Source organism: Pteropus medius, unplaced genomic scaffold (assembly GCF_902729225.1).
Source record: "Pteropus medius unplaced genomic scaffold, Ma_sr-lr_union100, whole genome shotgun sequence".
Lineage (NCBI taxonomy): Eukaryota > Metazoa > Chordata > Mammalia > Chiroptera > Pteropodidae > Pteropus > Pteropus medius.
In genome coordinates this window covers 9,747,204-9,759,844 of record NW_024340701.1, presented here as the reverse complement: position 1 = coordinate 9,759,844, position 12,641 = coordinate 9,747,204, and the positions used below count along the sequence as shown (strand labels likewise).

The window sequence follows — 12,641 nt, the reverse complement described above, 5'->3', positions numbered from 1 at the left end:
AGTTTAGGATGTGGCTAAGACATAAATAAACTCTGGTTCATATCTGAGCTCCTCAGCTGTGGAATGTATAGCAAGTTAATTAACCTCACTGAGCCTCAGTACGCTCATCTGTTAAATGGAGATAATATGTCTACTTATTAAGATTTTCAGAATTAAATGAGCTAATGTACGTAAAGTAACTCAATGTCGAGCACCTACCATATACTCAATAAATGTTAACTATTTTTATTATAAATGAGTAGACAGATTGAAAAAGTGGTGAAGTGGCTTAGCCAAGACCCTACATCTGGTAAAAATAGAATCAGGAAAGGAACTCCAGTCTTTGGATTTATAGCTTCTCCTCTTTCCTTGTAGTTAATGAATTCGAACCCAGGTCTCATGACTGTCATTCCTGTGCTCTTTGCTAGAGGATCTTTACCCCCTGACCCAGCTGCCCTTGCATTTCAGCTAGAGGCAAGTGTAAGATGTAGGCTCCTAATTGGGATCTGCTTGCCCATTTACGTGCCATTAAGTGCTAGAGTCCTCATGGAAAAAGTCAAAGCAAAGACCTCAGAGGAAAAGTGAATCATTCACTTTAGTAGACTCATTTCTGGAAAAGCAATACAGCTTAAATTAAACAACAACAACAACAAGCTTCCCACTTTCCCATTATGACTGGTCATCGAGCCTGGCTGGCTCCATCCAGAATCTGCTTCTGATCAGAGGGTGTGAGTGACAGTCGGGGACTCAGAGCTGGAAATCTAATCATCCCCGCTATGTGCTGCCCCTGCCTTCTCTGCCGAATGTCAGGTTTGTTTAAAACAAGAGAAGCCTTGACTGATTGGATGCCCTTGCTTCAGTTTGAATGTTCCCACAACAAAGGAATGGAGTGCCGGTGGTGGAGTTCAGTGGTGCAAATCATCAGAAGTTATAGAGAAAGCAGACACCTTTCTATGGCAAGAGATAGGGAAAAATCTAGTCATGTTGACCTCTTTTTCAGATGTATCTCAGATTCTGGAATTATAGCATAACAGGAATTCCTTCCAAATCCACAAAGCAGTGGTTCCTCCCTGCCTTGTAAAGGTTTAATGACTCTAGCAGTAGTGAGATTAGGAGCAAATAGTAAAATATCATCTCCTATCTAGCCTGCTCTCATTTTGCCTTGCACTACTCTGTAAAGAATATCATGGGCAAAGATTTTAATATGGCAAAAATGCTCAGTATTCATTTTAAATATATATGGGATCAGAGCTTGCCTTGGCCAAGCCCTGAAGGGGGTTTTCATAGATTCTTAATATCTAGGAGTTGATGCGTGGGTGAGTTATGGGTGAATCCCTTTTGCCCTCCAGCCATAAAAAATGCTATTTTTCCTCTCAGATCCCATTGAATCTAATCCTCTGTAATACTATTCTTAACTGGAGAAAAAAACTCCGATTTTGGCATCACCTAACTTAGGTTCATGTCCCAACTTCTGTGCTTATTCATTCTGTTACTTGCCTTTAAACCTCATGCAAAGCCATTGGCTCCCTTGGATAAGAGCTATACTGTCCTTTTCTGTAAATTGGTGACAATAGTTCACCGACTGCATGGGCTCGTTTTGGGGGTCAAATCAAGTGAAATTATGTGTGTCATCAGTAAGAATCATCATTTTCATTTCTGTAGTGTTGTATAGTTTGCAAAGTGGCCTTAATGTGCACTTTGTCTTATTTGCCGCTGGTAGTCGTCCTTGGAAGTTGGTTGTTATAGCTAAGGCAACTGGGACTCAGCGATAGTAAGTGAATTTCCCATGACTAAATAGTGGCAGAGCCAGACCAGGCATCCTCTGATTCTAAGCACAAAGCCTTTTTTTTTTTTTTCTTTTTGGTAAAGGCACCACGGCTGCCTCCTAAAGCCCACCTACCTTCCAGAATTATTTATCAAACACCCATGGTATAGCAGGTGCTGGGGACACAGCTGTGAACCTCAGCCTGAATAGCTGCATGTTGTCTCTCATCACTAAACTGCCATATGCTGCCCAACTCAAGCAGACAAATAGCACCTTCAATACAGATTTCCTTGTAATGTGATTTGTGTCCAGTCGTGTATTTCCAGTTAGATAATACGTTCCTAAGCAGAGAGTAGGCCTTTTCCTCTTGCACATGGTAGGTATCAGATAAACAAGCAGACATCTTCTTCAGCAAACATTCCTTGGCTGCCTCCTCCCGCACCTTGAAAAGATCCCAGAGATACCTGGGCCCACCTCTGTCTTTGCTGTTACTGTGCTGAAGTGTCATATCTGTTTATCTATATCCTGCTTACCTTGTTAGCTACATCAGGGTAGGGATCTTTCTGATTCGATTTTGTACTGCTAGTGCAAGTCATACATTTTAGTGCTCAATATATATTTATAAAAATCATAGAGGAGTCCATACATTTTGAGCAGAAAATCAAAAGCATTAGGCCAAAAGATGTCACAGGCTGTATGGAGCTGGGAAAAGTGTCTTATTTGCTTTCCTAAAATCTTAAATACAGTCAGTCCATGATGCACATGGGAACGTGCTCTGTACCGAAAATTTCTTGCTGGAGAGACAAGAAGAAGAGCAATGAGAATCTAATACCTCTAAGACTTGTTTATTCAGGATCAGCCTTCGGTTTGCCTACATCTGGACTTCATTACTTCCTCCCCACCCCCCATCTTCCTTTATCTGAGAAAGCACTGCCAAGAAAGCAAGGTTCCCCAAGATTGCCTCCTCATTAAAGGTTAGTCAGTTTTTCAACTCTGAAAAAAATGAAGTCGTGCTGGCCCAGCGGTGCCTTAGTGGGGGACTCAATCCCCCAGTTTACAATCCACTACATCTGTGCAATTACCAAGACCACCAACAGAGAGTGGCTACATTAATCCTTCAACTGTGTCATCCCCTGATCAGATGGCTGCAGAGTTCTTCTAAGACCTCCTTATCCCTGGAGAGATGATGGGAGGGGGCATCTCTCTTTGCAATTTAACAAATCATAGGCATGAGGTTAGGATTTACTGTAATCTGTTCCCTTTCTCCACCATCGCCACTCATGCCCTGGAAGAAGTGAGAGCTGCAGCAATTCTTCGTAAGTTACATAGAGCGCTGAGGGGTTAATGACTATTTGAAGAATGCATCTAATATGAAGGTGATAATATCTCCATTTGAAATGATAATGCTTAGGAGATTGAGAAAACTGTTCATGTAAGTCAGTGTGTGTTAGGGGATGGGGTAAAAAGTCAGATAACATTTGTGAGCTATCTAATGGGCCGGAAACTAAGATGCCTTATCTTAAATCCTCTTCAACAGCTACATGAGATAGGTATTATTTACCCCATTTACAATGAGGGTGGAAGGGTACTGAGGCTTACTGGTACTGACAGACTGGTGTGAGATTACTTTGCTTAGTGAATGGGGGAGCAGGAATTAAAACTTAGGTCTGTCTGGCTTTAAAGCTCAGCACTTGAACCAAAGGCCCACTTTGTGCAGAGTGCTCTTCAGTGAGCTATCAAAGCTTTCAGTTCCCGGGCTTGGAGAGCTCAGTGTATGGAAGAAGACAGAACATCTAGACCACTGTGCAGGTGACCACCTAAGATCGATGGTGTGCAATAGTGTTTTGTATGAAGAGATTTATGTAAGAGTGATAACCTGCTGTAGATAGAAGCTTGGTGAGAACTCCCCTATAACAAAACAGGCGTGTGATAGGCATCTTAGCCTAGAAGCGAATGTATAAGATACAGATACTATCCTTGGAGCTTACGGTCTAAAACAGAGGTCCCCAACCTTTTTGGCACCAGGGACCTGTGCTTCTATGAGAATCTAATACCTGATGATCTGAGGTGGAGCTGCGGTGGTGATGCTATCACTGGGGAGTGGCTTCAAAGACAGATGTAGCTTGGCTCACTCGCCTGCTGTTCACCTCCTGCTGTGTGGCCGTGGGGTTGGGGACCCTTGGTCTAAAGAGGAAGCTGGGCAAGTATAAGACTGACTATACTGTTAGATGCTTAAGGAGACTAAAGAATTGGATGGAGAATAAGAAGGGAGTCAGGGCAGTGCAGGGTGGTGGGCCCCAGAGAGGTAAGAGCTTCAAAGACGAAACAGGACAAATGCTATAGATGGCCTGAGGGATGAATACAGTGTTAAAGAAGTTCAGAAGAAGGTCAATGAAGTTATTTTCATTGGGGAAGACTTTATCATCATCATCATTCATTGAGCACTTCACCCTTTCAGTTATCACAACAGCTCTTGAGCTGTTGTTGGTACTGTCAATACCCCCCTTCTTACACATAAGAATTCTCAAGCTCAGTTGTGCAAGACCCACAAATAAAAGAGCCAAAAACTCTAACCTCGTACACTAGTTGGTAGCTGAGCTCTACTTTGAAGGATGAGTGGGACTTTCATCAGAGATGCTGACATTCCCGGCAGAGGAGATTGCCTCAACAATGGTAGAGACTAGAATAATAGTGTGTTTTCAGATCTGCTTGGCTGGAGAAATAGATTATAAGGGAGTCGACAAAGATAAGGTAAGAAAAGATTACAGCAAGATTGTGAAATTCCTTAAATGCTGAGTTTTTCCTCCAGTTGATTGGCTGGTGATGGATGAAAGTGGTTTAAGCTAACTTGGTCATTTTCCAATCAAGGTAAGGATGAGGCCTGAACCACAGTGGTGGCAATGCAAGGGGAAGAGAGAGAAAAAGATGGATGTGAGATACCTTGCAAAAGTAGTATGAAATGAATTTGATGACAGTGAGATAAGGGAGAGGGAGGAGTCTATAATTTCATGTTTTTGAAGTTGTATGTTTGATGACACCTGAGCTGAAATAGAAGAAAAGTGAGGTTTGGGGCAGAAGTTGGAATGAGTGGAATGGTTAGGTTGACATGCTGTAACATCTATTTGATAACCAGTTGGGAGGTGAGATTTGACTGAAGATTGGAATAGGGCTGCTGGGGTAAGGTGTAAGCTGAAACTAGAGAGAGGGAGAGAGAAATGCCCTTTAGGAGAATATCTTCACAGGGGTAGTAATTGAAACTGTTGAAGCAGCTGTGATCACAGCAGGCAGGCAAGAATACAACCCTAGAGAAGACCCACATTTATCTGGTAGAACCCAGAAGTGGAGCCACTGGAAGGAGAAAGGTGTTTGAGAAGTAGGAAGAAAAACATGGTAGTGCTATATTAAGGAAACTTAAGAAATGCAATGTCAAAAAGGAATAAAAAACGGGCAATGGCAATGTTATAAAAAGAACAATCAGGAGACTCTTGCATGTACAGGCAGAGCTAGTCATCTAGGAGACCCATGGCTTTGAGTCCTTGACTTTTGGGAACAGAATGATGCTTCATGCTTCAGACTGCCTTCTTCATAAAGCTGCTGGTGTGCATAGGGCAGCTACCATGAATAGCTTCTGTGGCCTCTATCTGGCCTTTTTGCTGTCGATATCTAGTTATTGAAGTTTTGACTTAACCAGAAGGTCCAGAAACTCCTATCGTGGCCTTGGACAGATTTATGTCCTCATTGCCTTCTGCGAGGCGCTAATCTCTGCTACAAGGCTAACGACAACCAAATGAGAGAAGAATCGAAAATTAAACTTTTCATCAGTGATTTGTAGTCACTAAAGACACTGTGTTTTATTACAGTAGATGGAGCATTCAGCTTCAGAGACAATACAGCTACACTTTTTACTTCCTCCTTAGAAGCAGGACTTAGATACATTACATGTTTCCTTTCCCTTGGGACTGAGAAATATGCTGAGAAGAGCAATTCTTCCTTCATTAAACATTTGTTGATTGAATCACTTCTCAATGGAAAGAAGTTCATTAATTCCCATAATTGAGATGTGAAAGAACAGCTTGGTGCTCTGTGGCAAGAACTAGAACGAGGAGGTCCAGGCTGCAGCGACAGCCCTGCCACTGCCTTATTTCTGACAGGGTGATTCACGGGCCTCTCTGGCCTTTGCCATACTTATTTATAGTGTTTATAATAATTTAGTAATTCACAGATTGTTGAGAGAAGCAAATAACACAGTAGATATGCAAATGCGTTTTAAGCTGTACAGTACCATGCAAATATTATTATTTGAGCAGATCAGAATATAGGGAAATTGGTCCTTCAGATTCAGCAGGGGAAGAACCTAAGTTCTCAGTCTCTAAAAAGAGGGATCGTTGAGACACTATATGCCAAACCTTACTTTTCTTGAGAGAACTTGTAAATAGAGTAGAATGTTCATAAATAACACAAACAGCACAGTACAATTGCCCTTTCTGCCTTGGGTTTAGTTTTCCCTTCGACTTTGTTTACCTGAAAAAGACATCCTAGATAAAATCGTCAAAGCCAGTGTTGTCCGTATGCATGTTTTCTGGTTATACCCTGGAGAGGTGGTACTAGTTCTAAACTTTAGCTTGGAGGGTTCTCTTCTAAGGAGCTCTTGGAATTATCTTAGAAAAGATATTCTCTACAAGGATCTGTTAGTTTTTTGTCTCCCTTTCTCGAATGGAAGAAGAAAATTAACTTTTGGAGGGCTTCTTTGCTAGATGTTGGGCATTTGACATATCTCGAATCCCTTGGCAATCCCGCCAGATAGATATTATCAATCTTCTTTTATAGACCAAGAGACCTAAACCCAGAGAGGAGAAGTCACTTGCCTAAGGTTAAGAGATGGGATTCAGATCAAGGTTTTCCTGGCTCCAAAGCCAGTGCTTCTTTCACCACTCTATGCTCTCTCCTTTCCAAATGTCTATCTTAATGTTTCTCTAAATTTCCTCTCCAGAACAGTTGAATATTCTATGTGGGCAGTTGAGCTCTTTCACCAGAAAAGACAGGGAGAGCGGCCGTCTTAGAGTTGGAGACAACCTCCCCAAACCACAGCCATTCTCAGGCAAGGACTGATCCCTTTCTGTCCCTTCGTAGCTTAATTGCAATGCTTTCCCAGTTTATTAGTTTCCAGATTCAGTGCCAAGTGCTTTAAAAGGTAGGTAGGAGAGAGTTCCCTTCTGCTGGCCTGGCAGCCTGCCATCCCCCCCAGAATCTGTTGCTTGCTGTTTCAGAAAGGGATCAACATTGAAGGCATTTTTCTCAGCAGTGAAATTTACATATCACAGTCTTGCTGACTGAAGCAAAAATGAGGGCTCCAGAGGCAGGAGTCTGGGGGTGGGGACAGAGCCTTTGTAGGGGGAGGTGAAGGGGGAGGGGGAGGGAAGAGCTTATTTTATTACCCAGGAATAAAAACATTGTGAGTAATGAATAAAGTCCGAAAGCAGTAAATCTGGGACTCCAGAGTTAGGTGTGTAATATGTCAGAGAACAATTTAAGCCTTCGCCTCTTCTGCAGAGGTGAGGTATGCGGGCCGTCATTCACAGCCCGAATTTCATTAAATGGTCTTTTAAGGGCTAGGATTACAAGAAGCCAAGTCCGGCTGGTTCATAATGATGATTTATGGCTGTATTGTCGACTCCCCGACCCTTCTGTACAAGGGGACGGAGAAAAAATACATAATTTGTTGCTCATTAACTCCAGGATCTGTCAGGGCCAGCCCAGAAGCCATGTGGTCCTGGAGTCATGTGTCTGCTAAATGGCTGTAGCCTGGCTCGGTGCTTGAAAATACACACTTGCTATACCACAGTGGAAACTGTTTTTAATAACAATAGAAATAATCAAACGATCTCAATGTACTCTGCTATGAGTCCTTGAACATGAGAGTCAGAATATCTGGGCTCTACTCTTACCTCTGTCACTTACTAACCACAAATCTTTCAGATAAGTCACACTCCCTCAGAGCCTTGGTATCACCATCTGTAGAACGGGTATATCTTCTCCATGAAGTTGCGTATTAAATGAAACTGTAAAGTGCAAAAGAAATGTGAATGATTGCTATTATGATTAGCATTGTTATTAGAAGTATGAGGTGCCATAAAATGTTCTCTGTACCCCTTTATCTTCTCACTAGAAAAGAGGAAACACTTTAACAGCAGTTTACTGTTTGCAAGACTGTGGCACGGAAAACTGAAATTTTAGAATGAAGGGATGTTAGAGCTGAAAGGAATCCTTGAGTTGTAATTAAACCCTTTTTCTCTAAGCTGACTGAAGCAGAGAGGTGACTCACCTGAGGTTAGTCAGTAAATTCACGTAAGAGATACTAATTTGCAGTGGAAACTCACCTGTTCTTTCTCAGCATCAAACAGGAAATCACCCTCAAGCCAAGCCAATTTAGAAACAGTGTCTTAATTTGTGGCAGTTGTATGGTTCAGGGAACTCAGGAACGGTCCAAGGGCAGGGATTGTGCATGGAGCCTTGGTTCCACTCCTTGCCTGTGGTGTCATATCCGAGGAAGTACCCTTGCTCTGCTACTGCTTATTACCTTTGCTGGGTTGGGAGCCTAGTGGTGAAGGTAGCACATGAGAGATGAGAATAAATGTCATTGCAGTTATGAGAGTAAATCACAGTGTCTAGCACCCTCATTTTGCAAAAAAGAACCTAACTATCTCAAATTCATTCAATGAGTAGGGACTTGAACCCTGGCTCCCTGACTTTTAGTTTAGTGTTCTTCTCCCTACGTCTAAAGTCACGTGAGCATGACTTATAAATAAAGAGTAAGAAAGAGTTAAAGAACATGATGGTGGTAATAAACATCTGGAACTTGTTAGCCTGGAAGGTTACATAGGGTAAAAGTGTAAACAGGTTCAAAAGGGGAATTAGACCATGAATAGAAGGAAAGAATGCTGGGTGGGGAGTCGGAACACCTGGGTCTAATTTTTATGAGTTAATTTGGACTTCAGTTTTTTCCTTATATAATGGACTCTTTCATTTCTGACTGGCTATACTTCTCAGATTTTAATCTTTGCAATGTGTTATCAAAGGACTCTTGGTAATGTTTAGAGGATATTTTCAATTTTGCAATAAGGCAACAGTGAGTGCTACTGTCTTATTTCCTTTCATTCGTTCAATCTTTCAACTGACCGTCTCTGAGCACCTCTGCGGGATCAGGTATTGGTCCTGCTCGCCCAGGGAATGGCTAAGCCAGGACTGTTGACTATTTCTCCCTCTAATATAGAATCATACTCAATATGATTCTGGGAAACCAAAGTGTAGCACTTAGAAATATTAAGCAATTATAAACACAGAATCACTGTATAAATGCTAGCAGTAGAAGTAGTAGTTCTCACTGCTGTACCTGCTGGCCTCTGGGCCCAGCTGGCATTTCCCTCCTACATAGCACTCCTAGCCCCAGACTTTGGAGCCCTTGAGAACTTGGATCACACCCTAGGCCTTCCCCAACTGTGAAAGAATAACAGAAGACTTTGAAAAGGAGTGCCCAGATATGTCAGTTGATTGCTTCCCTTGTGGTTGTGAACATGCTCTCTGCTCCCTGAAAGGGCAAGTGTGGCTCATCATCCTGACCTGGGAGGAAGTGTGAAAGAGACTTTGTGGTCAGCGATGAGTTGAACATCACTGTCCCTGGACTGTGGTTGCAACCAGGAAGTGGCCAGGGCTGTGCTATGGAGTTAAGACGAGGGCAGCAGACGGTGTGGTTGTGCGTCACCAAAGTGGAATTGGTCTTCTGCTGCATCTGCTGTGTAGGCATCATGGGCATTTGTCTTATAGGGGATCAGCTGACCAGCCCTCTCACATTCTTAATATAAAACCAGGCAGTTTCAGTTGAAGTGCTTCCCTTCTCTGAGCCTCAACTGTATCTATCATGGTTTTCACAAAGTAAATATATAAAAAGATTTTACAAAGTAAGTATATAAAAGCAATGCCTAGTATGTAGTAGGAATTCAATAACTGGTGGCTCTTTTATTTTATTTTATTTTTTTTTTAAGTAGTGATAAATGTCCTCTAAGCATCGAGGAGTAGACACAGTGGGATGCAGGAAGGGTATGAAAATCAAGACTTACTTGCTGTCCTTCGGGACCGAAGGGACAGTGCAGGCAGACTTGAAGAAATTCACAAACACTGAAGGGCATTGTATTAAAAGTTCCTTGGCTTGTAGATCAGTGTTCTTTTCATCATACCATACTTCTAAAAAGGAAGATGAAAGAATCACTTTCTATGACCCAAGTATTTCCCATTCCTTATCATATTTAAGCCAACAACTCTGCAAAGGTGTGCAGCATCCTTTCGTAAAGAAGGAGACTGAAGCTTGGAGAGGTTAAGTTATTGCTGAAGGACACCAGGTAGGTGGGAGAGCCTGGATTCAAACCCAGAACTTGATCTTGAGATATTCACCGTTTCCTACAGAAATCCCCTTCGTGGCTCAATGTTGGTACAAGGCTGAGGCCCTTTGTAGTTAAACAGTTAGTGGTCCTTTACTCCAAATCCCAGAATCCTTGGATTTATTCAGATCCTCTGATCCTGGCTACCCTTCAACCATGTCTTGCCATCTAACTTTTTTTCTCAAGCTAAGTTCTTATTTGTCTCTTTCTTATGTTATTATATATATTTACACACGCATATATATAATACATTTGATTTTACGTTTTTCCTATTACAAAGATATGTAGGACTTTTTCGAAAAAAGGAAATAATGACGATGTTAGCCCTTTGACCTTTTCCTCCCAAGCATATTTGTGTCTGTGTACTTATTAAATACAAAATTGGGATTTTGTAGATTATAGCCTGCAGTTATATGCTGAGTATTCTCTTATGTCATTAAATGTCATATACGGCATCAATTTTGATGACGTGTCTTGATTGCCTAATTCCCCTATGGGTTTCCTTTCAGATCATCACAGGGGAATTCTACCGGATCTACTACCTGAAGGAGAAGTCCCGGTCAACAATTCAGAATCCCTACGTGGCCGCGCTCTATAAGCAAGTGGGTTGTTTCCTCTTTGGCTGTGCCATCAGCCAGTCCTTCACAGACATTGCTAAAGTCTCCATAGGACGCCTGCGTCCTCATTTCTTGAGTGTCTGCAACCCTGATTTCAGCCTGATCAACTGCTCCGAGGGCTACGTTCAAAACTACAAATGCAGAGGCGACGACAGCAAAGTCCAGGAAGCCAGGTGAGACATCACCTCCCATGGCCACTGTGTGCACCCTTTTGATGCTGGTAGTTCATTGAGCGCTTACTAAGCACCTACTAGGTGTCAGGCCCAGTGCCAGGCCCTGGGTTATTAGGTGGGTGACTATGGCATAGTCCTTATTCTTGAGGAACTCACAGTCAGCTGAGTGACACAAATATGTAAATAAACAATTATGATATAGCATTGGTAATCCTATTCGTTCATTTGTTTATTTATTTTTTGTTTATTCATGCATTCATGGGTGCCTGCCGGGTTCCAGGCAATGTAACCAAAGCACCACCAAGGATGCAGAAAACAAAGATGACGGTGCCGCCAAAAGTCTAGGGAGGGAAGACAGGCAGACAGATGTGTGTCGGGGATGTGCATATGGCCCTTTCATGGCCCTTTCTTGCTCTTGCAGGAAGTCCTTCTTCTCTGGCCACGCCTCCTTCTCCATGTATACTATGCTGTATTTGGTGGTAAGTACCTGCCTTCTGATTCCAATAGAGTCCACCAGCATCCAGCCCCAGCTTAAATCCCTTCTGTACATAAAACCCCCAACGTGGTTTGGGATAGATTTACTGTGAAATCCTTGAAAAAGAGCTTAACTAGAAAAATGAGGTTCTATTCTGAGCTTTGCCACTGCCTTAGCAGTTGTTTTACTTTCCAAGATTTTCTCAGTTTTCAAATAAAAATAATATTTACCATAGCTGCTTGATAAGCATTGTGTACCCGTTTTGAAATTATAAAGTGATAAAGACACATGTATAACATTTTATGGTAACGAGCACTGTTTTCTTAAAATCCATTAACTCAGTTGATCCTTACAGGAACCTTATGTCATAAGTAATATTATTTCTACTATGGGAAAGATTACTAAGTAAGTCTCAGAGAATTCAAGTGAACTGCCAAAATTTACATAGACACCAGAATTGTCACTCAAATTTAAGCCTTCTGGTCAAATTCCTTGAGAAGTTCATCATGCTGGTCCTCCTTGGAATTCTGCTAATGGAAAAGTTTGAAAACTCATCATCATCCGACTACGTAGAGGGATGTTAGGTTTTAGAAAATACTTCTGCATCCATGAAACACATGTGACCTCATAATAACACAGTGAAGAACAAAATCCCCATTTCCATTGCTTGGACCCAGGGACCAAGGCCCAGAGAAGCCAAGCAGCATGTTGGCGGTCTTTTAAGTAGTGATAGAACCAGGATCTGGATCCCTATATTGCCCTTCCCATGGCCTTGTCTGTTCTGACTTCCTGGAGATGCTGGGACAGTGCAGGTGAAGTCCCGCTCCTCTCCAGCTGCTGCACAGACAGCAGCTGGTCTGTTTCTCTTTGTCAGTTAAATTTGGTCCCCCTGCCTTTCCTCTTCCCTTGAATGAGGTTGGTGTGCCAAGGCACTTCCTGCTGTCGGCTGCTTTGAGGGAGTTCAGAGCTAGAAGGTGCTGAGAGGTCAGACTCAGCTCAGAGGAGCGTGAGCTGTTTGGAAAAAGAACATTTTGATTTTGGCTTATTTAAAAAACATGATTAGGAATTGGAAAAACTTTAGTTTGTTTTGTTTCCCTCCAATTCTTTCCAAGTTTGGACGCCTCTGGGCTTCCCCTTTATCTAGGATGCGGAGCTAAAAGGTGGGCCCCAACCTATACGAGCATTAAATGTGGATTTTAT

At 42.3% G+C, this 12,641-nt stretch overlaps 1 protein-coding gene across 1 annotated transcript in view; it reads left to right on the top strand.

Moving 5' to 3' along the window:
* Positions 1-12,641, top strand: part of PLPP3 (phospholipid phosphatase 3) — a 78,027-nt gene that overhangs the window by 40,656 nt on the left and 24,730 nt on the right. The window contains exons 3-4 of the mRNA XM_039887299.1: positions 10,686-10,966; positions 11,388-11,445. Coding sequence (XP_039743233.1) covers positions 10,686-10,966; positions 11,388-11,445 — 339 coding nt within the window. The remainder of the gene's footprint in view (positions 1-10,685; positions 10,967-11,387; positions 11,446-12,641) is intronic.